The sequence below is a fragment of the Emydura macquarii genome, unplaced genomic scaffold, assembly GCF_026122565.2.
Source record: "Emydura macquarii macquarii isolate MOO-44397 ecotype Brisbane River unplaced genomic scaffold, CSIRO-AGI_Emac_v2 contig_2676, whole genome shotgun sequence".
NCBI classification, from domain to species: Eukaryota; Metazoa; Chordata; order Testudines; family Chelidae; genus Emydura; species Emydura macquarii.
In genome coordinates this window covers 48206906-48229525 of record NW_027132813.1, presented here as the reverse complement: position 1 = coordinate 48229525, position 22620 = coordinate 48206906, and the positions used below count along the sequence as shown (strand labels likewise).

Here is a 22620-nt window from a genome sequence, read left to right as displayed (position 1 = left end):
TTTGGAAAGGGCTGTTCAGTGTTCTGACTGTATTTAGCAGTTTTATCTAGGACTAGAGCTGTCCAGAAAATGTAAATACCTTCCTGTGAATAATTTCAAGTTTTTGAGAAGAAGGGAAAAAAGTTTTGTACCAAATTGGGATGAAAAATAAAAATTGAATTTTTTTTTCCAGAAAGAGATTTCCCAGAAAAATCCATTTGGGAGTATCTAAGTGGGATATTTTTGGTTTGCCAACTGCCCACCTCCACAGGCTTTCTGGCTGGCTAGCTGCCTGTGAAGTAGTGAGCTGGGTAGCCCGGGAGCTGGCCAGCTGTAGAGCCTGAATAGCCCATGGGTGTGTCTGCACTGCAAAAAAGACAGCTGCAGTGGCGATCCTCAGAGGTTGGAACTACAGACTTGGGCTCACGGAACTTATGCTGTGGCGCTAAACATAGCTGTGTAGATGTTTATGCTTGGGTTGGAGCTCACTTGCTGAAGTCCAGGGAAGAAGATGGGTTTCACAGCCTGAGCCCCCGCCTGAGCCACAATGTCTACTTGGCTATTTCTAGCACTGCAGCGTGAACCTGTGTGTGCAGACCTTGGCTCTAAGACTCACTGCTGTGGGTTTTTTTATTTTATTTTCTGTGTAGACATACCCCATAGAGCTGGTGAGTATGGGAGTCTGGTAGCCTGCCAAGCATGCAGCCTTGGAGTCTGGGAAGCCTCAATTCCCCAGCAGGCTGCCAAGAAACTGAGGAGCAGCAGGTAGCAGGCTGCCAGGAAACCAGGCTCCTGGTTTCTATCTAAAGTTTTGATGGAAACAACACGTTTCCCATAGAACATTTCAATTTTTTTGAATCAGCATTTTCCAATGGAAAACTTTTGACCAGCTCTATCCATGATGTTGTATTTCAGTTTTGTTATTCTTCTGGGATTTTAGCCCAAGCTAAGAAGACATTATATACAAAATAATAATAGGGTAACTGTCTAATATTATTATGTGATCAAGTGATTAGTTTTCTACTCTTGGGGGACCTGAAAATAAAAATAACAGACATAAAAGATGTAGTAGTACTAATAGATTGGTTTTTCTAGTGTCTAGAATTAAGAATGCTAGGTGTTTAAATGACTTTGCACAACAATTTTCCATTAACCACACTAGTTGGTATCACTAATCTAAGTTTAACTAGATTTTCTTTTTATATGCTGTTAATGAGCTGCATACAGAGAGTACTGTTGGTTTTTCAAAATCAAATGAAGCACCTTAAACTATTGTAATAAAGAGAATAATTTTCTTTACATCAAACCTGACCTTGCATTCATACTGTTACAGTGTCCTCTGCCTGAATGCCATGGACGATCATTCACTGCAGATAGAAGCTCTCCTTTAACAGTTACAGTGGACTGGCAGTCTATTAAGTAAGCAACCTTAGAGCGTCTGTTCCTTTCACAAACAAATTTAGTTTAACAGATTTGAAAGGATACCACATTACAAATGTGTATTTTTATTCATATAATCCATTGTGTAAAAAGAAGCATTGATCAAAAGAATGTGCTACAAAAGCATTATTTCATCAAAGCACTGTTACATATTATATATTGTCCCTACTCAATATAATAGGTTCATTGAAATTCTTCTTACCTTGACTATGGCTTCATTGTGAACGATTTCAGGTCATGCTATAAATGTGATCACATCTATTATAAAGTAACTTCTGTAATGAGCTGTAAGGAAAACATCGTCATGTTTGGCTAGGAAGGCCTTGTTATATGATGTCTGTCAACTGAGAGAGTTGAATGAGTTGTACTGAATTATAGTGTCAAAGCTTGGTTTAAAGTTGTACTGAGAACACAAGTTGACCTGAATAGGAATAAAGTACACATATTTAAATAGTTTCCCTGTTCTTTTGCTTTCGACATCTAAACAAGTAAATATACCTTAAATTGTGAGCTGTCTGTGGCCCGGACTAGCTTTGTTGTCTTTTATTTGTACAGGAAAAGTAAAAATGAGGCCCTTTAGGTATTACTGCAATTTAAATAAATATAAACGGCAGGTGTTCCCTCTAGTCTAAACTAATCAAAACCATTTCTGAAGTTGATCTTTTACAATTTTTTTAGAATGGATGTAAAGTTAAGTAGTGTAGCATTTGGAAAAGCTCTTAGACTCTGAACTTTATGCACTTGTGAGTTGACTTCAATGGGACTACTCAAAGGGTGAAATCCTGGCCCCATTGACGTGAATGGGAGTTTTACTATTGACGTTAGAGGGGCCAGGATTTGTGTGTGTGTGTGTGTGTGTGTGTGTGTGTGTGTGTTTAAAATTAAGCAGTGTGTAATAGTGTTTAAGTCTTTGCAGAATTGGTGTCTTAATTTGTTTGCATTGTGTGTTTGGGGCTTTTTTTGGCACAGTGCCTCCAGTGGTAGACAATTTCTGTGTTAAACTGACATTTGGATGTTATCAGGGGGACTATATAACTTGAAATACTGTGCCTTCTTAATTTCAGTATGGTGTGTCAGAAGTAACATTTTACACTTGCTGTAACCCTGCTTTCTTTTTAAATAACATTTTACAAATAATGTGATCTGTTTATAGTAAACTACAAAAACTACAGCAATGTTAAAGGTTTGACTTAGATGTATGAAAACAAAAATAACTTGATTATTTTATTTCTATAAAAATAGACTGTGAAAATGTCACCTTGTTGCTCAGCAACAGATCTGCTCGGTAGGTACAAGTAGTCCTACCTGTTCATTTCAGTGACTAAAATAAGTTCTTCCTTGTTTAGGTTCACTATTCTTATGTTTTAACTCTGCTCTGAAGTTGACAAGGTAGGACCAGACCTGTCAATCACCAGGCAGAGGGTTAAGTCTCCCCTTTAGGAACACAATACAGCTGATAGTACAAACTGCCTCCTAGCAGTAGCCAAAGGTGGTTTCCAGGTCTCCTACTTTAGCTTAAATACAGAGTATAAGAAATGCTTCAGTGGATTCAAATTTGGTTCCAAATTGATCCCTTTGCTTGTCTCAACTGGTAATCTTTGTGGGCTCTTTTTCAGGGCACAAGGGAGTTCACTCCATTTTTTCCAGGAGCTGCTCTCTCCCCATCCCAAGCAAGAAAAAGCCTCATATACAGCTTCTTTGCAGCCTTTCCTCTAAGGAGTCACTTTGCCTGCCTGCTCTGGCTTCCAGCCTCAGCCATATTGCTGGGACTGGTAGGTGCATTTCCTACTAATCTGCAGCACCTGTCCTCTGGGATACAGTGCAGAAGGGGCTGTTTGGAGCTCATAAACAAACTAGGGTGCTACCTATGAAATGGAGCTATCTCCTGCCCAGTTGCTGAGCCTGAAAGCAGACCTTAAGGGTATGTCTACACAACAAAGAAAAACCTGCAGATGGCCCGTGCTAGCTGATTCAGGCTCATAGGGGTTGGGCTACCGGGCTGTTTCATTGCTATGTAGACTTCCCAGCTAGGGCTGGAGCCCGAGCTCTGGGACCCTTCAACCCTGCAGAAAAGGTGTGATTGTGCTGATGCATCTGCAGAGGGCGATAGCAACTACTCTAAGGCGTATGAAGTATTATATGCCCTGGTGGTTTACCCAGCCATGCTGGGAGAGTTTCCCCTTTACTGCTACCCTATTGAAGGAGTAGGGGGTTGGGAGCAAGACTTATGGATTGGGGGCACACTGACCTATAAAAGATGCTTTTCTCTCCCCAAAAGCTGAAAATAGGGGAAGCTGGCCCCAACAGGGAGAGGGGTAATTTAATGTCATGGTTCCCTCCACACAGAAATCAACAGCATTAAGGCTTTTAGGTGGTGGGAGTGGAAGCTAATGGATTTTGGTTTTGGGGTAGGAGATAGGGCTCTGAGCAGTGTTAGGCCATATCTGAAAATTGTATGTGGACTTGAGCTGACGTTCACAGGTAGGAGGAGGATCCTGTTTCAGTCTGACTTCAGGAGGTTTTAGAGTTCTAGTCAAATATTCTTATACAGTTGCCCAGTTCACAGGCAGCTTTTTGCCTTTGGAGGAGACTTAAAGATTTGTGCAGTCCCATTAAAGGAAATCACTGAGTCAATAAAGATATCACCCCATGATACCATGTTTAGAATCACTTTTCAGAGAAGACCAATGCTTATTTCCCCCATTTCCACTACATCCATATCATTTCCAGTATTACAGCAGAGTGCATGCTCAGAAAAGTTCATTATGTTCCATTGCTTCTGTGCAGCAATACCGTAACCCAGCTGGATGCACAAAAGGTGGAACATCCGTATAGAGAAATGGGACTCTTGAATTTACCCATATTGGGGATTTCGGTTACGGAGTCCCTATTCTCCAAATTGATATTCTGCCTCCAAATTTTACAGATCTGAGTATTAAAAACTTGAAAACAAGTTGTTGTGAGTAGCAAAATCTATGTTAAGGTCCCCTTTCCTTTTTTAAATTCCACTTTTTTCATTTCCAAACCCTTAGAAAATTGAGCTATACCATTACACTGCCAGACAGTAGCACTAGGGGGTGCTGTTAATATTTCATGTAGAAAAGGACTCAGAAGAAAAACCTCCTTTGGTATTTACAAGTGTTACATACACATCCTAGAATTCATTTAACAGGACTGAAATACAACATAGTTAAGCTTTCTGTTAATCGTTGTGTTTTTGCCTTTCATCTAATTTGTTTTCAAACATCGCCATATAATTTTTAGTTTTATGTAGATGGATGTGTATTTAATTTTGAAGGTTATAAAATGAATATCATTCATGATAGACCAAGACTGGGGAGAAAAAGAATAAAGGATATATATATATATATATGTATGTATGTAAAAAAACATTTAAAAGGGAAAGAAAATTCACTTAATCAAGTGTAACACTCATTTCTATGTTAGAAAAGTGTAGGAGAGCTACAGTAGTCTATAGTGCAAATGATCATTTCTTTGTATTTTGGTAGTACCTAGAGGCTGCAGTTAAGAAAAACGTCAGGTTTTATCCATACAAAGCTGTAGGAAAACCACCATGGCTGTTTTGTAACCCAAGATTATACTTGTGACTGCTACCTTAAAATTGGCAAAGTTGATAACATTATAACCATGATTTCTCTCTCTGATAATCACCTCCAAAATTCTCCTTTTAAGCTGATGTTTTCTTTGCTTTGTCATGGCTCAAATATGAACTTTTTTTGAACACTTCTTGACCCAATTGCTGTAAACACTTTTTTGAGTTAGAGGATGAAAATAAGACACAATATTAGCATTATCAGCATTTCCCTGCTCACCTCATGCAGATTGCTGAAAACTGATAATATTTTTATAGTTTGAATTTACATGTAATTGGACCTCACTGATTTGTAGCGTTGACAGTTTTAATCTAGAGTTCATAAAGTTAGGGTTCTGTGGAAATATGCTTTGACATGTTCGCAAAAGAAAATTGAAGTGCTTATTAAGTCCCTGGTCATGGAAACACTTAAAACTTTTGGAATTTCCTGACTTTCATTTAACAGCATTATTTCTAGTGTTACCAATTTGTAGTCTCCCTTCTCATCAAATAAAAATGATTGATTTGAAGCATAAATGTGAGGACTTTATATGAGAACTTAAATAGAAATACTGCAGACAGGGCATTAGTATGTTGTGTGTATTTTAGGGTACAGGAGCTCATGTCCGATGATCAGCGAGAAGCCGGTCGAATTCCTCGCACAATAGAATGTGAGCTGGTTCAGGACCTTGTAGACAGTTGTGTCCCAGGAGATATGGTCACAATCACAGGAATTGTTAAAGTGTCAAACACTGAAGAAGGTACAGTATATATGGTTTGAATTTTTTTCTTTGCTTGAAGATTGTTTTTAAGAGCACCTTCTGAATCTTGCACAATGCTAAACAAAGGTGTTTACCCTTTGTTCTCTAGTTGTCAATTTTTCTCTCAAAGCCTAAAGTCATTGATTCATTGCGGTTTTTTTTATATTTTTAGAAATAAGCAAAATGTATATGGGAAAGCTGTTGAACAGATAAGGCTCTTGTAACAAAGAAAAAAGGACCAAATATGCCAACTGAGAGGAGAACAGTGTTCACCTTAGCATCTCCTGACCTACATTGACTCTTTCAATCTGTAGTGGGTGTGTTTTGCAGCAGCCCTCATGCTCTGTTAAGGAAGAGGAATTGTGTCTGTCTGAACTGTCAGGGCATGCTTCTCATGTTCTAGCAAGTCAGTTGGATAGAAAGATTTTCTGTACACTAGTAAAGGAAACATATCTGTTTAAATTTGTAGCATATCAGGCTAAACTAGCAGTTTTAAAGGCACTTAAAATGTAGCTGGTTCAGAGAGGCATAATGCTGTGTGTATTTCCAAGTATAAATTATGAATAGATAAAATTGATTGTGTATTGCATTCAAGCCCTGATCCAGCAAAGCACTTGAGTATGTGCTGAACTTTAAGCACTTTCAGAGCTTCATAAGAGGGGGAGGAATCTCAATGTGTCACTAGAAGTTTTTCTTGGCTTATCAGGCTTCGAGGAAGCAGTTGTTCAAAATAATATCCACTAAATTATTCTAGGGCTATATCTTCCAGCATTTAGGCACTGTCATTGTGGGTTAGACTTTTTAATTTGCTTTGTTATCATTACAAATATGTCCAAGTTTCAATTAGCACGTGGTTTTTAATATTTCTGAATTATTTTAATCACTATCTGTGCATAAGCACAAAACTTAGAGATGAAAATATGGCTTCCTATTTTTGACAATCTTTGTAATCTAACAGGAGCGTCTAGAAACAAGAACGACAAATGTATGTTCCTGTTGTACATTGAGGCAAACTCTGTCAGCAACAGTAAAGGACAAAAAGTCATGAATGTTGAAGATGGGACTAATCACCGAGTATGCATGGAGTTTTCACTTAAAGATCTTTATGCTGTACAAGAGATTCAAGCTGAGGAAAATCTGTTCAAGCTAATTGTCAAGTATGTTCTCTTACACCTTTTGCAATTTAGACACAAAAGTGCCACACCTTTTTTCTCCTTGTACTTTCAAGTGTGTGGTTCATTATTTGCTATCCTACATCTTGATCCTTCCGAAGCAGTCAATCTGGGGCAAGTAACCAAAATAAAGTGCACCTTTCGGGTTATATAAACATGGTGCCTATGTCCCTCTTTTAGTCACAGGGTGGGAGGAGAGGTCAATCAAATATATTTGTAGTTGTAACTAGTTGTTGAACTTTCATTTGCCCCCAGAATATAAATATTGTACTTCAGAAGAACACTGTTCTTAAAATAAGTGCTCTTGTGGCATCTCTTTCCTTCTGCTCTCATTCTCTTTCCCCTATTTTTCAACCACTACACACTTTTTTTATTATTTTTTTAAAGATGTGTGAGATCATTGTCTCTGCAGCTTCCATATCTTGCGTTATTCTATTCTCTGCTCTTCCTATGGCATCCACAGCACTGGGGGAGGGAGCATGAGAGCCAAGCTGAGGGCATGAAACAGACAAGGCAGGACCATGAGGTACCATTGGAAGATTCCAGGGTGTTGCAGCTAAACCTGTGGAATACAAGACCTCTTTCAAACTCCAACACAGTTGAGCAATAGACTTATGATGATTAAAAGAAGTACCATTGAAAAGATAAGAGAAGGTGCAGCAACAACAATGTAACAGGTTCTCGTTTGTGTGTGGGTACAGACTTAAGTGGAGCTACTGCCCTTTTTATGATGACAAGCATACTTGACTGCCCAAAAATTTCAAGAACTTTGATAATGCATTTAAAAAAAAAAATCCCTGGTTTTGTTGGGGATTAAAAAAGAAAGTGGATTTCTGTGGAACTTGTTGCAGTACATAAGCTAGTTTTATAATTAAAAGGGGACAAATGATCATTTAATGGTAATAAGAGATTTGTAGTAATCATATACTAATGTCAAATGTCTTGGGTTTTTCAGCTCACTTTGTCCTACTATTTATGGCCATGAGGTAAGTAATTTTAGAACTCTGCTTTCATTCTAAATTCAAACTTCTTTACAAATTTGCTACAGTAACCTTCTAAGACCCTTTTAAAGCTTGGCAAGGTGGAAAACATTATATAATTTTTTTTTTAAATTATTTTTGGATGCACTGTTTTCTTTTTCCTGTGTCAAAACCCCCAGAGAAACCCCCAAATGAGAAATAGGTATGCATTAGGCAATGGTGGGAGTTCAGTCCCTTAAACTTCTTTTCTGCAGGACGCAATGTTTTCTTTCTGTGCGGCTGAATTTAGCACAGCCAGCCTATGATGCAGTTCTTAGCAATGGCTCGTTGTCTCATGCTGACTGGCATTTGTATGTACCATGATAGATTGTAAAGGCAGGTTTAGCACTGGCATTGTTTGGAGGATGTCAGAAGTACATGGATGACAAAAACAGAATTCCAGTGCGAGGAGATCCGCATCTTCTGGTGGTTGGAGATCCAGGATTGGGAAAGAGTCAGATGTTGCAAGTATGGATTAATTTACTTCTACTATATTAAATTTAGCTAATGGAGAAAGAATGCATTTTTTCCTTTGACTCTAAACCTTTGTTTAGTCTTTCGCTATACATGTAGCCACTTACTCCATGAGATACTGTCTTTATATATAATTTAGGAAGTCTCCCTTTTAAAGTATAGAATTTATTAAGCCCCACATTTTTGTCCCTCGTTATTGTGAATTCAGACAAAAACACTCACATTTTTTCTCCTGTCATACTCTCATTTAGACATTCGCTGTTGTTAAACATCAATAGCTCTCCTCATAATTGCACAACCCTTCTGTTCTGTGTTGAATATAAAATACATATCTCTGAAGTGTTCTCATTTTATTTTCCTTTGCCACAATGTCCTTGAGAAGTGTGTGAAGTGGTCAGTTGAGTACAGCAGTCAGTATAACTCACGCAGATTGAATATCTATCACTTCTATGGCATGCTTTATATATAATGAATGAAGGCAAGGATGGTCCTGTGATTACGACACAGAACTGAGAGTTGGAAAGCCTGGATTTTATTCTTGGTTCTCTCTGATGTCTTGTGTGACTTTGGGAAAATCACTTGGAGATTGTCGTTGGCACAAACAGCAGTTAGGCACCTAATTCTTGATGATTTCCCATGTGAATTGAAAATCTCCCTCTCAGTCTATTTGTGTCTTGGCTAAGTTTGTAAAAGTTATTTTATTGAGTCTGAGAACACCCATGGTAAAGAGGGCTTTCAGATACTGGGACAGAATGTCCCATAGAATAACTGCAACAATAATAACAAATTTATCACTTTTTTGAGGAATGGTCATATTCAGAATGCCCAAACTATTATGATAGCAAGATCATGGGCTATATCTGAGACCTCTTAGGACCTCTGTATCACTCAAAAATACTGTCAGCAGATTTACCAATGACCTACCACGTCATGTGGTGATCTAAGAGGAGTTACTCTGATTACTGGTACATTCATTTAGAATTCTCAGAGTTCTAAGGTGCTTGTGCAGATATTTTAAAGCATGCATTATCGAGATCATTTCATGTTTTTCATAACATGTCACTGGTAGAATGCTGCATTAAGATGGAAAAGCAGTAATTTTAAGTACTATTGCCAGGAAAATGTCATTATTTTCTATGGGACTGATAACATTCACTTAATTTAAAAACATTCAATGTTTGCCAGAAGCTGGTAATGGGCAATGGGATGGATCACTTGATCCTGTTCTGTTCATTCCCTCTGAAACACTTAGCATTGGCCACTGTCGGAAGACAGGATACTGGGCTAGGTGGACCATTGGTTTGACTCAGTATGGTTGTTCTTATATTCCTATACTTTCTAAAGTGTATGACCTCGGTTACTATCTGGCATAAATCTCTCATGAGAGAAAAGCAGAATGAAAGGAAAACTGCATTGACAGAGAAATCCAGAAAACTGGTAGCTCATGTGTTCTAATTTTAAAGATTATTATTATTGATAAAGGTAGAATTCAAAAAAGGAACAAAAGGAGAAGCAAGTATAATGGAATACACATATCTTTGCTCCATTCTCCCTCTCCCAGTGTCCTTCTCCCTAAAAGCATCTTCTGTTGAGAGCAGTATCTCGTTACATATACCCTATTCTATGAACAGTATTTACAAATCAAATTCTGATCAGTATGATTCTTATGTGCCTCTTTTCAGACCAACTACAGCTGAGTGCTCTCTACAGTAATCTTTAAATACTTCACTTGCAGGCACAAAGTTTTATGTTTAAAAAGTTTTTTAATCAGTTCCGTTTCTACTGTTGGCACAGCTGTGTGATGATGGTTTACAATACTTAAGTCAAGTTTGTACAAATGGCTTATACACAAATATTTAAACTACTTGTTCCTGTTATAGCCTAAAGGGGAGTCCATTTACAAATAATGAAAGATTTGTTTTCTCTTTCTTTACTAAATACTTTGATGCCATTCACAAAAAATTGGCCTGCAGCCATTCCTGAGATATGACTATATCACACTGTAAAGTTTGTCCAGATCAGTATTTTTGTGGGAAAGCTTCCAGGAAAAGGCTCTCTAGGAGATGGTGTTGGTGATTCAACAACCAGCACTTTTTGCTTAGATTCAGTACTGAGCAAATGTTGTTCTGGCATAATCTTCAGGAGCATTTTGCAACTTTGATGTGCTGCTTTTGAATGAGACATAAAACAGGTGCTGGTGACTTGCCACTAAAGATTCTTTGGGAAAGATCAGTGATAAACTGGAGCGCACTAGCCAAATTTAGCTGGAGCCACTGCATTCTGTCTGCCTTTCCACATAAAATTTCTCCGAGTTTCTCCATTTTGATGCCGTGTTTTTTTCACTTTTCTCATAAACTTCTGAAGAGACCTAATGCTTCAGAGTTTGACAGTCTTTAACTATTAGAGACTAGGAGGAAACCTTGTATGGGGGACAGATAATCCCACATCCCACTCCTGCTTATTGGAGCACTACTTGCACCTTCCTCCAATCATCTGGTGCTGGCCTATCAGAGGCCGAGTACTAGACCAGATGGACCTCCAATCTGATCCAGTCTGGATGCTGGATCCAGGGAATTGCTATGTTATGTGACTGCATTTCAGTGATGGATAAAGCTGTATTTGGGTGGGTTTTTTTAAATATCTGCTTATGTCTGAAGTGCTTTGTTTTTGAAAAATAATATAAATATGATTCTTTTTAATTTAGGTGATCTAATTAACCCTTACGGTGCCTTATGTCTAGTACAGCCAAACCCATGTCATGTAGTATAGTCTCAGGGTTTATGATGATATAGCAGATAGTACATTGACACAAGCATGCAACCAAATATGATTCCCACCTTTTGCATTGCTGGATGTATATATAGGGGTACTCCATTAATAACTATTGTACTATTGGCTCGTTAAATTGAAAATAGCAAAAACATCAAACACATTAATTTTTTCCCATTTGTGATACTATTCTAAGTAGGTTACAATTCCACATAATATGATTCTGTAACTTTTATAATTTGTGATTGTTTTCCACAGGCAGTGTGCAATATTGCTCCTCGTGGTGTGTACGTTTGTGGCAATACCACCACCACCTCTGGTTTGACTGTGACTCTGTCTAGAGATAGTACCTCTGGGGATTTTGCTTTGGAAGCTGGTGCTCTGGTGCTTGGAGATCAAGGTAACACACTAACCTTCAACTAAATCGAATGGACAAATGTTATTAACTAAATATTTCCTTCAGATTTTCTCTCAAACCAATTAATTTTTTAAATTTTAGCACTGGGATAGTGAGTCTAGGGTTAATGTATGATGCTACCACTAACTACAGATCTAAAGCTAACTTTCTTTTTCTAAATAACTTTATTTTCAAACATAAGATCTTAAGAAATTTGTGCAAATGTTCAAAATATGATTCTTCACTCTGCTGGTCTCCTCTGGGTTGGCTTCCTCTTGGTGGGACTTGGACTCCACTGGTCTTTGTGGACTTGGTCCCCCTTGATGAGGCTGAGATTGGGTGTCTAAAGTTAGGCTTCTAAGATGTGCAGAAAGTTCTTATTTAGGTGCCTAAAGTGGCCATATTTTCAAAGTTTCTGAGTGTCCATTGACTTAAATGGGAGCTACTGGGTGCTTAGCACTTTTGAAAAAGAGGCCACTATGTTAGGCATCTATTTTTTAAAAAAAAGTCTGGACTCCCACTTCTTTAAATGAAAGCTTAGATTCTGGAATGCAAGTTGGCAATCATCAGAAAAAAGTGCACTGCTCAAAGAGCTGTCTTTGAGCCAGACCAATTTGACCCCTGCAGGTAATACTTGCCCATCCAAACTTACATATCCATCAGTAGTGTCCAAGTGGCAGCATGGAAAGGAAGCAAGCCATGCTGACAATGCTGAGGGAACACTGCAGTGAGTGGACTTTGAATCAGGCCCCAGTTGCAGTACTGGCTCAGTGGCATAAATTTGTCTATTGACCTGTGTATTTTCTGATTCCTTTTATTCTTTGTTAATTATGTTTCCAGGTATTTGTGGAATAGATGAATTTGATAAGATGGGAAACCAACACCAAGCTTTGCTGGAAGCCATGGAACAGCAAAGTATCAGCCTTGCTAAGGCTGGCATTGTTTGCAGCTTGCCAGCTAGAACCTCTATCATTGCTGCAGCAAACCCCGTTGGGGGACATTATAACAAGGCCAAAACGGTCTCTGAGAATTTAAAGTAAGCACTTTTTGAAAGGTTAATTATGTAGCCTGCAAGAAAAAATGTTTTTTGGGTTTTTTTTTAACTCAGTTGTGAATAATGGCACTCTAGTTTCCTGGAGGATGAAAGTAGGCTTTATTATAATATTGCTTTGATTTCAGCACTCACCACAGATTTATTTCTTGAGTTGTACTTGTGAAGCAGGGTAATAGGTAAAATTGCTATAGGGTTCCATTGTATCTATTTTTATAAGCAATGTATTATTTTTGTCTAGAATGGGGAGTGCCTTATTGTCCAGGTTTGACTTGGTATTTATCCTGCTGGACACGCCGAATGAAGATCATGACCATTTGCTTTCTGAGCATGTAATGGCAATGCGAGCTGGAAAACAGACAGTACACAGCAGCGCTGTAGTGACTCGTACCAACGCACAGGATTCGAACACCTCCATCCTCGAAGCAGTTTCAAATAAACCTTTATCAGAAAGATTAAAGGTAGAATTTTCTCCTCCAATTTTGTTTTGCACTTCCCCACCCTGCATCTCCCACTAGAACCAGTGCAGGCTGCCCGGTGGTGCTGGGTCTCAGTAGTCTCCCCTTCCACTTTCCACATGGGGAACCAACTCTGGTCTTAAAGGGCCTTGGGATGTCTATAGAAACTTCCTATGCTCCACAGTTCCTGTCAGTTGCTTGCAGGGTGGATGGTGTTAAACGGGGGCATGCCTGCTCCCACAGAACCACCTTTACACCCTCCCACCCTGGTGAGGCTGTCAGATTTGCTCAATTTTTTAACTTTACTTTTTTTTGCTGACAGGGATATTCGTTCCTTCCTTCATTTACCAATGCTACTTCTTGGATTCCCCTACCTTCCTCCTCCTTTTTCTCCTTCCATCTTGCACTCCCTCTGGTTTTTTTTCTCCTCATCCCCCCACCTCTCTACTCCCTCTCTTGTCCCTTCGTTCTCCTCTCTCATTTTAACCTGGTTTCTCTACTAAATGAAAACAAAAGTTAGTGATTAACTTCCTGGTTAGCCATATAATCTTGTTTACTCCGTCCTCACTTGTTCCACCTGTCTCTTTGTTTGGCTCCTCCCTGATGTGTCTCTGTCTTTAGCCCTGATTCTGCAATGAATTCTGTTGATGTCTATGGGGCTCCATATGGGTACAGATGTCCACCTGGGTGGGATTAATTGCAGGATCAGAACTCTTCAAGGACTGTGTTTTACTATGTATTTATACAAGAAGAAATAAAATAGAGCTTGTGCTCTTGATTTTATTTGCCATTAAATTATATATCCAGATTCTAAGCTTAAACCACACAGATGATTTGATTCAGTATCTTTGTAGAGTCACCTTTTCAGTATCTTTTTCATTCATTATGAAGAGTCTTTTTGAAAGAGAATTCTTGATATTGCCAAATTGCATTTGGCACTTTCACTTTTCTTCACTGCAGACTAGAGGTTTGTATTGTCTGGAAGTGACCAAATTAATATCACTGATGATGCACACTCAGTTGAGAACTGAGAATTGAGTTCATAGGTGAAAGGCCAGTGTATAAAAACTATTGAATACTGTAATCATGTTATAACTCAAATAGAGTCCAGGAACATGAGATATGTGTTTGTAATTGGCTTAGGTCATGCCTGGAGAACATTTTGATGCCATTCCACACCAGCTATTGAGGAAGTATGTTGGGTATGCTCGACAGTATGTCCGCCCAAAGTTATCTCCAGAAGCTGCTCAGGTCCTCCAGGAATTCTATCTTGAGCTCCGGAAACAGAAGCAAGGGGTAGACAGCACACCTATCACCACAAGGCAGCTAGAGTCACTGATTCGACTTACAGAGGTACACTTCCAGCTGTAATCTCTTTTGCTTCTGGCACCTAAGTATCATTTTAATACAGCTTTTGACACCCCAGGAACATCTGACAACTATCGGAACAGTGTATTAGCGAAAAAGGAGGATAAGTGTTTCTTTCTAGAACTCTTGCATCCTGATTGCAACTGATTACTGTTTAAGTCATCCACAGGGAATAATGAACTCTGCATCTTCTCAGGGGCTCTTTATACGGCCAGTTAGTGTGCAGCAAACCAGGGTGTAAATCTACAATGCACTTGCCTGCCGTGCACTAACTGGCCGAGTGGATCCTGCTGCCTCACACTAACCATTCTGTAGTGCATTTAGATGCAGTATGCTTTGAAATAGTAGTTTGTCAAAGCGCACGTTGGAACATTTAGTGCGTGGTAGGAGGATCCACACGGCCAGTTAGTGTGCAGCTGGGTAGTGTGCTACAGATTTACACCCCAGTTTGCTACACAGTAACTGGCTGTGTAAAGAAGTTCTTAGACATCAAGTTCTCAGCCGCAGGAAATGGGGAGAGATCAGACTCCCCAAGGGATTTGCCAGCAGCTGACTTGTGGTTCCCAGCCTGCTTCTGCTCCCTCTCTGTGTTTTGCTGATCAGAATTGCTTTAGATCCTTGTAACCAGTCCTTCACAGCACAAGAAGTGCTCAGTCATTGCACTGATTCTTCCAGCTTCTCCCTTGAAATATCTGGGTACTTGATGCAAAGGATTCCAGGGTGCATTAGAGGAAAGCAAAGGCTCAATGTGAGATTATAATATGAAAAAGGCCTTTGTTTGAAGCCTATGCTATCAGGCAAGGCCAGTGGAGGCCATAAAATACACGCAGAAAAAGTATTTTAATTGTTTACATTCGTGCTGTTCTGAAGGGGCTGAGTAGAAGACACAGACGTTTGAAGCTTATTTGTCCCTAAAATCTATTAGTCTGTGCCTCATTACATAATACAGTTTCTTGATACTTCACAGCTCTTTCAGGGATAGCTTTTCCAACCCAAACCATATCTAAACCCTTTGTAAAAGGAGAGGCAAACTGGGATGCTAGATCAGTATTCTGGTTCTTGCTTATGGACCAAAATAACTTTAAACCAAATAACTGTCAAACTTTACGGCCAAATCCTGAGGACGCTTTAAATGGCTGGTTGCAAGAGGCACATAAAATCCAAGGAGCTGTATAAAGAGCTGTGCAGGGGTTCCCAAGCCTTTCCATGACAGAAAAATCTCCCAAGCCCTCCATAGATCCTACTCCTATTTTTTCCTCCTGCTGTATCTGCTGATATGGAGAGGAGCAGGATTCAGGGATACTGACCTGGCTTTTCAGAAATATCTTCCTTGTAAGTCCAGAGAGGAGCATGTGTTTGCTCCTCCCATGCCTTATCACTCTTGCCACATATTTTAATGCGGTGTTCTAATAGCATTAGTCATGGTTTGTTGCTGACCAGAGAACACAGTATTAAAAGCAAATCAACAATTTCCAGACCATAACCCACTAAGATCATTTTGAAGGTGGGAGTGCTGTTATTTACTGATAGGGCCTTATCCTGCAGTAGTTAGTCAAAAATTCCACTGAAAAATGTGGATATGTTTGTCAGAGTTCTGCAGGATCAGGTCCCAAGTATGTCCTCAGAGCTTGACATAACCATTGTGACTGAATGATGGAGAGTTAGCCTTTTTTATGTGGTGGTTATAACATAACTTAAGCTTAATTGTTAAATATGTTTTTGTTTAAGGCACGATCAAGGCTGGAATTAAGGGAAAAATCAACCAAAGAAGACGCTGAGGATGTAATAGAAATAATGAAATACAGGTAATGTACAATGTTAAAATCAGAACAAATAGTGGTATTCCTTTTAAAAATATATTTTCCTTCTTTTCATACAACCAAGAGAATGATTAGATATGGTTCAGACCCATTGATATTTACACACAAATGCTATCATCTTTTGTAAAGCACCAAGGATTCTTTCTCCAAGAATCAGGCAGCACAGACAATACTGAAGACGTTTGTTCACGATACCGGGAAGTCTGATAAATAAGCTTCAACTTCATGGTGTTACAGTAGTCAATTATATACACTTCCTTATCGATTACATAGTACATTTTAAATTTTTTATCTATTCACTTACAAATACAGACATTGTCCCATCCGGAGAGAACAGTGATAATGGTCGTTGCATACATGCAGAGACACTTTAATCACTCTACTTACATCAAGGATCCTAGGGCTACACTCGGGGCGGGGTAGAGTGGAGGAAGAAGGGGGGGGGGGGCTCCTTACAGATAGGTGGCAGGTGAGACAGAAATTCTAAAAGCAAATGTGCTGTTCTCATTGGAATTAGAATCACCAAGAGGACATCTGGCTTCCTGAGCCATGGGATGCTTACACTAGCCATTGTCCTTGAGGTTCAGGTATGCTCGTTAGCCATTTAAATGAGTTTCGACCTACAACTTGTTAGCTGAAAACAACCTCAAGCCTTACACTTTGTTTAAAAACTGTCCATCTTTGATTTTGCATGAATGGGGTAGTAGTAATGTACAAAACTGTATTTTATGATAATTTTATCATGTGGATCATGACCACTATGATTATAGACAACTCATAAAGAATACTGATACACAATAGTACAGGGAAGAGTCCATCATATTTGCCTGTTAGAAAGATTCACTTCTGAATGTCTTTTCATCATCTCATAGGCTGAATTCTTGCCGTGAACTGATTAAGGCTGAAGGTGGTTAGTGAAGTCCTCCAAACTGCTAGCTTTATTCCTAGTGAATGGAGTTGCACAATTTGTGGGCCCCTTGGAAACCAGAGACCTCAATGACTCACTCTTATATTTCTTATATCTCAGACAGGTTGCAAGACCCTGCCCAGCAAATCCATTCATTTCTGCCTTTACCTCCTGTTGATTCTCACTTGGTTGTATTTTTTTAGCATGTTAGGAACTTACTCTGATGAGTTTGGGAAACTGGACTTTGAGCGTTCACAGCATGGTTCTGGGATGAGCAATAGGTCGCAAGCGAAGAGATTTGTTTCTGCCCTCAATAATATTGCAGAAAGAACATACAACAATCTCTTTGAATTTCAACAGCTTCGGCAGATTGCAAAGGAGCTACAAATAAAAGTAAGTGGGAAAATCAAGTTTCTCTTGAAAAACAGTTTAGGAGTCATTAGAATTATCAGCTGAAAAATTAAATGAAATTAAAATCAGAAACGGCAGACAAGTACTTTCTCTCTCCATTAAACAGGGACAAGCAAAACATATTGCTGCTGTTTTGAGCTCAGTCCGGGTGTCATTTCCATTGCAAGCTGTTTCTAATATCACTAGCCTTACTAACTACATCTTGCATCAACAAGCACTAACTTTGCTGCTGTTATTAAGGTTTGTCCCTGGCTTGTTTTGCCAAGGACAAGTTGGTCCCCATTTGTTTTGCTTCGTCTGGCTCCAGGACTATCTTTTTAGTCTTGTTTGTACAGAAGCTAGCACAGTGGGGTCCAGGCTGGGACTCCTGGGCACTATGATAATGCAAATAATTATTATTAATAATAATAATAATCCTTATGATCACCCTAATTTATGCCCCAAATTTTTGCTTATCATGTTGAAAATGTTCTTGTGTTTCTGTTCTGGTCTTCCTTTTGATGCTTGCATGTTTTCATTCCTGTTCCATGCTTTCCTAATATGAAAGTGCTGCTAATCAGATCGGAAACATATCAAGAACACATGAAGCAGCAAGTAGAACATATCCTGTGATCTTTAACTCAACTTATACACATTTGGTTTTCTCTAAGTGAATATAATTGGCAGCCAATTCTGCTTTTCACTTCATGGTGAAATACCTGAAACATCCACTGAAAAGAGACCTCTTAAATCTCTTTAAGAAGGATTTCAGTGCTTGTGAGAAGTGCTGGAAACTGAATTTCTCTATCCACAGAACTGTTATAGTGTGGGGAGTTATATCATTCTTCACATATGTGAGCCCTTCTCTAGGGATGAGAGAGTAGTTTCAGTTTCCAAGCCCATTCTGATGAGGCTGCCAATCAGGTTAAATGCTGTTATGAGTGTTGACGTAGATACCTGGTCAACAGAACCTAAATTGTGATCACCAACTCCTTTTACATGGGCCATCAGTTAGTCATTTGGTGACTATTTCCATTCTAAACCAGTATCCTAGGGGGTAAAAGGCTTGGTATCCTTTTTCAAAACTCACAAGCAGTTCACTCCTCCTATTTTTACCTTTTTGTGAAACAAAAGAAAAATTGCAATTTATTGTTTTCACTATGTGTAAAATGTTTTGCCACACCCTAAATTCCACCTCTTTTCATAGTATAAAGACTTAAGGTGAAATCCTGACCCCACTTGAAGTCATTGGGAGTTTTGCTATTGATTTAAAAGGGGCTGGGATTTCTCCCTCGAGCTTCTGTGTTTGGTGTTTTATTTGGCAAAAGATTTTCATGCTTTTTTTTTTTTAACCCACACTTCCTCCCCCCTCTCCCTCCCCTTAAAACACACTTTAACTTCCAGAAAAAAACTCCCTTAGCAAAAGAAAATTCCTTCTCTTGTCATGAAACTTTTACTTATGTATATTTCACTAATTTTCCATGTGACAAAACCAGGAGCATTTTCGATGTTTTTGTTAATAAACCACATTTTTTAGAGTGATGTGAAATAAAGCAAGGAAAAATACAGTCAACTTTTATTTATCCTTTAAGTGATTCAAAGGTGTGTGGCAGAAGTTAAACCCCTTTGCAGTGATTTCCTTTTTGTAAAACATTTTTAAACATTTTTAAAAATTGCAGCATACCTTGCTTTACATCAGACATAATAAATATTGTTTCTCACACTGAATAAACATATTTCTATTTTTATTTTTCTTCCAGGTATCTGATTTTGAAAGCTTTGTTGGCTCTCTAAATGACCAAGGTTATCTTTTGAAAAAAGGTCCAAAAGTTTATCAGCTTCAAACTATGTGAAGGAGCCGCCCACAATGGAAGCAAATGTTCTTGAGGCACAGTAATCATATTTGAAATGGGCTGACTGGTGGACTTATTGCATCAGGAATCCTTTACCATATAACCTGCTGTCTATTAAGGATATTCCTAAATATAGTTTATAGATGCCCAAAGCTTCTATTAGCTGAGACATGACACTCCCAGAAGAACTGCCCTTTTAAAAGCAATACTTTCAGGAATAAGTGACTCTACCACATTTACTCCCAGAAGTGTTGTCAGAGAAGATGATATTTTGTGCTGTCATTTGGAGGTACTGTAGTTCAAATAAGAGTTATTTGAGACTAGGATGTACTCTGATATTTTCCCCATCATCAAACAAAATAGCGAGAGGAGAATGTTGTATCTACATTCATTCCATCAAAGGACAATAATAGATTTTACTTCTAGCTTAAATCACTCAAGATGCCTGGTGTTACTTTAAAATGAAAAGAAATGTTACAGAAAATATTTTCTCAATCAAAAATGTTAATATTGAAAAGATTTGAGAGTAACCCAGATTTTAGTAGTGTAATTAAATAGTTTTAGCACTATTATGAAATGTTTTCAAGAAATTGATAGTTTTCATGCTGAGGCTCCATGCAGTGCTTTAAGGAATGTGGTATTTAATTGAAAGAAATTAATCTGTTTGTTTTAAAGTTGCACTTTTGCAGCTTACTATTTAAAGAGCTGTATTCAGTATTTCAGATTTTATTTTAAATGTTAGTCTGAAAAAATCAAATTCCAGTTGTACGTATTAAATATTGTAGAGGTGAAAGAGAATGTTTTATGTACATACTTCATTAAACTCTATATTAAAGACAAATTTGAGATTCAATCAACAAGTTAAGTGACATTAAATGCTTAATATTTACAATAGCATAGACATTTAAAGCAATTTTTAACATAAATATAATGTATGTTTTGTGCATTAATCTTTATTATTTCTGTTGTATGTTAAACTGACTTAAACAAAGACATCCCCACAAAAACGAGGCACTGTGTATATATAAGATTTCCTGCTTTGATGCCCACTAATCCAGTTTTTTCCTAATGTCATTCCTCTCCCCAAAATACAAATGTCTGAAATGTTACATATTGAGGTCACAACCAAAATGATGCTGATATTTTTTATCAGAAAGTGAATATGAAGGCTTTCTATTTTAAGACTGTTTCTGATCTTTTCCATTTTTGTTTTGAGGCAGAGTATTGCTTATTTAAGAGGAAGCATTGTTTTTAAGCAAGTTCAATACATTTTCTTCAAGTTATATATAAAAAAAGAGTCCTGTGCCTCTGAAGTTCTATGCCTTGAGATAAAATTCCAGAGTGTAAGAAAGATTTAGGATCCCCTCCCCACCGAACAGTTTAAGGCCCCAGTCCTCCAAAGGGATCAAACCAGGCAGTTCCTTTACTAACATGGGAAATCAGTGGGATTATTTGTAAATGCAATCTGTCCATTAGGTCCTGATCCTAAAAAGGATTCTTAACAAAGCCAAAAGACAAATGAGGGATAATGTCAAGATAGGTCTTCATTTAAAAAACAAAACAAAAATAACCAAGTTTTTTTTTTTTTTTTTTTTTTTGACATTTCATTGGGCTGAACCTAAAACTGGAAATCCTGATCTGATTTTTATTTATTGTGTTTGACAATTCCCTGGTATTAAAGAATCCTTGTGCAGTATGTCTACTGCATTGACTGTCTAGTTCAGGATTTGACTGAAGACCTATTTAATCTGCATTTATCAAATATCTTAATATTTTCTGAGTCTATATAGTGAATCAACTAAAAAAACTGCAAAATCTTCATATCCAGTTTTCCATAGTATGATGTTTTTGTTTTGTTTCTATTTTTAGAGAGGCTATGTATTTCTCCAGCAGCTTCTAATGGCTTTGATCATTCGGCCACTAACACAAATATATTGTAACTCTTCTGTAGGCTGCCCTTCAAGTAAATTGTCTGTGCTTTAATTCAGAAACTGATTTATCCACTGTGGAATAGTTAAGGAAGGGACAATCAAAAAACAGTAGCCATAAGTACATTTAAAGGTCTGATCCAAAGCCCTTTGAAGTCAACAGAAAGGCTACCGTTGACTTCAGTGAGATTTGGATTGCATCTTTATAATTTTTCCTGAGCCTTTATAAACAAGGATTTTCCCAGTGAAAATGCCTGGGTGACCCTGAAAATTACAAGGAATCTTTAAGCTAATCAACATTGCTTCAATATCAAAGCCCTTGCATGTACCTGATATCATACACCACTTTGAAGAGTCAGATACTTAAGACAAAAATATGCAACATTGGAAATAATAGCAGGGTCCTACTATGTACATTAACTCTTAAATGGCAATGAGTTTCAAATATAGTTTGGGTATTCTAAGGAGGTAGGGTGCAGCCATGAAATAAATGGCTTCTACAGACTATAAAAAGAGTGGTAGGAAATTTTATGTAAACATTTGTGAATAAACATATACGTACGGTGTTGGGAAGCCTATGAATGTCACCTGGTCAAACAGAATTTTATCTGTCTTTACACATTATTTGGAGGGCAGGAGGAGAGTCCTTGATACCAGGCTCTAAATGATTAATCTTCCCCTCCATACATGCTCTAAAAGCTTACCACTTACGTTGTTCAGCGATTAAAAGGATAGGCATTTTCTTCTGCTCCTGGGAACATTTTCAACACGTTTAGGGTGCAATCTATGCAATAATAAATAGCCATTGAAATGAAGGTGCATTTTCTGTACACAGTTAAGCTCCCAATTCTGCAAACTCATGTGCTTAACTTAAAACAGTGTTGCCTAATGGAGAGAGCACTGGGCTGGGACTTGGGAGACCTGTGCTCTGTTCCCAGCTCTGCCATTGACCTGCTAGGTGACCTTGAGCAAGTCACTTCCCCTCTCTGTGCCTCAGTTTATCCAGCTGTAAAATGGGGATAATGATAGTAACCTCCTTTGTAAAGTGCTTTGAGATGTACTGATGAAAAGATGCATTATAAGAGTTAGGTGGTGGTATTATTATTTTATTATTATTAAATGTGTGGGACTGCAATGGGTCTACATACAGTGCACAAAGGTAAGATGGTCACCAAGCCGGCTGCTCAGAATGTGTACCTGTGTTGGGAAAAGCTGACACAGGGCACTATGGAAAACAACACG

At 38.3% G+C, this 22620-nt stretch overlaps 1 protein-coding gene across 4 annotated transcripts in view; it reads left to right on the top strand.

Moving 5' to 3' along the window:
- Positions 1–20632, top strand: part of MCM8 (minichromosome maintenance 8 homologous recombination repair factor) — a 28252-nt gene extending 7620 nt beyond the window's left edge. For 3 of the 4 annotated variants that reach the window (XM_067565327.1, XM_067565328.1, XM_067565330.1), the window contains 12 exons: positions 1313–1398; positions 5621–5772; positions 6731–6929; positions 7900–7930; positions 8291–8431; positions 11465–11606; positions 12444–12639; positions 12896–13115; positions 14256–14465; positions 16209–16285; positions 17411–17600; positions 19358–20632. In XM_067565327.1, coding sequence (XP_067421428.1) covers positions 1313–1398; positions 5621–5772; positions 6731–6929; positions 7900–7930; positions 8291–8431; positions 11465–11606; positions 12444–12639; positions 12896–13115; positions 14256–14465; positions 16209–16285; positions 17411–17600; positions 19358–19450 — 1737 coding nt within the window. In that variant the 3' untranslated portion in view covers positions 19451–20632. The remainder of the gene's footprint in view (positions 1–1312; positions 1399–5620; positions 5773–6730; positions 6930–7899; positions 7931–8290; positions 8432–11464; positions 11607–12443; positions 12640–12895; positions 13116–14255; positions 14466–16208; positions 16286–17410; positions 17601–19357) is intronic. The other variant, XM_067565329.1, reaches the window with a different exon arrangement.
- The last annotated feature ends 1988 nt before the right edge of the window (positions 20633–22620 follow it).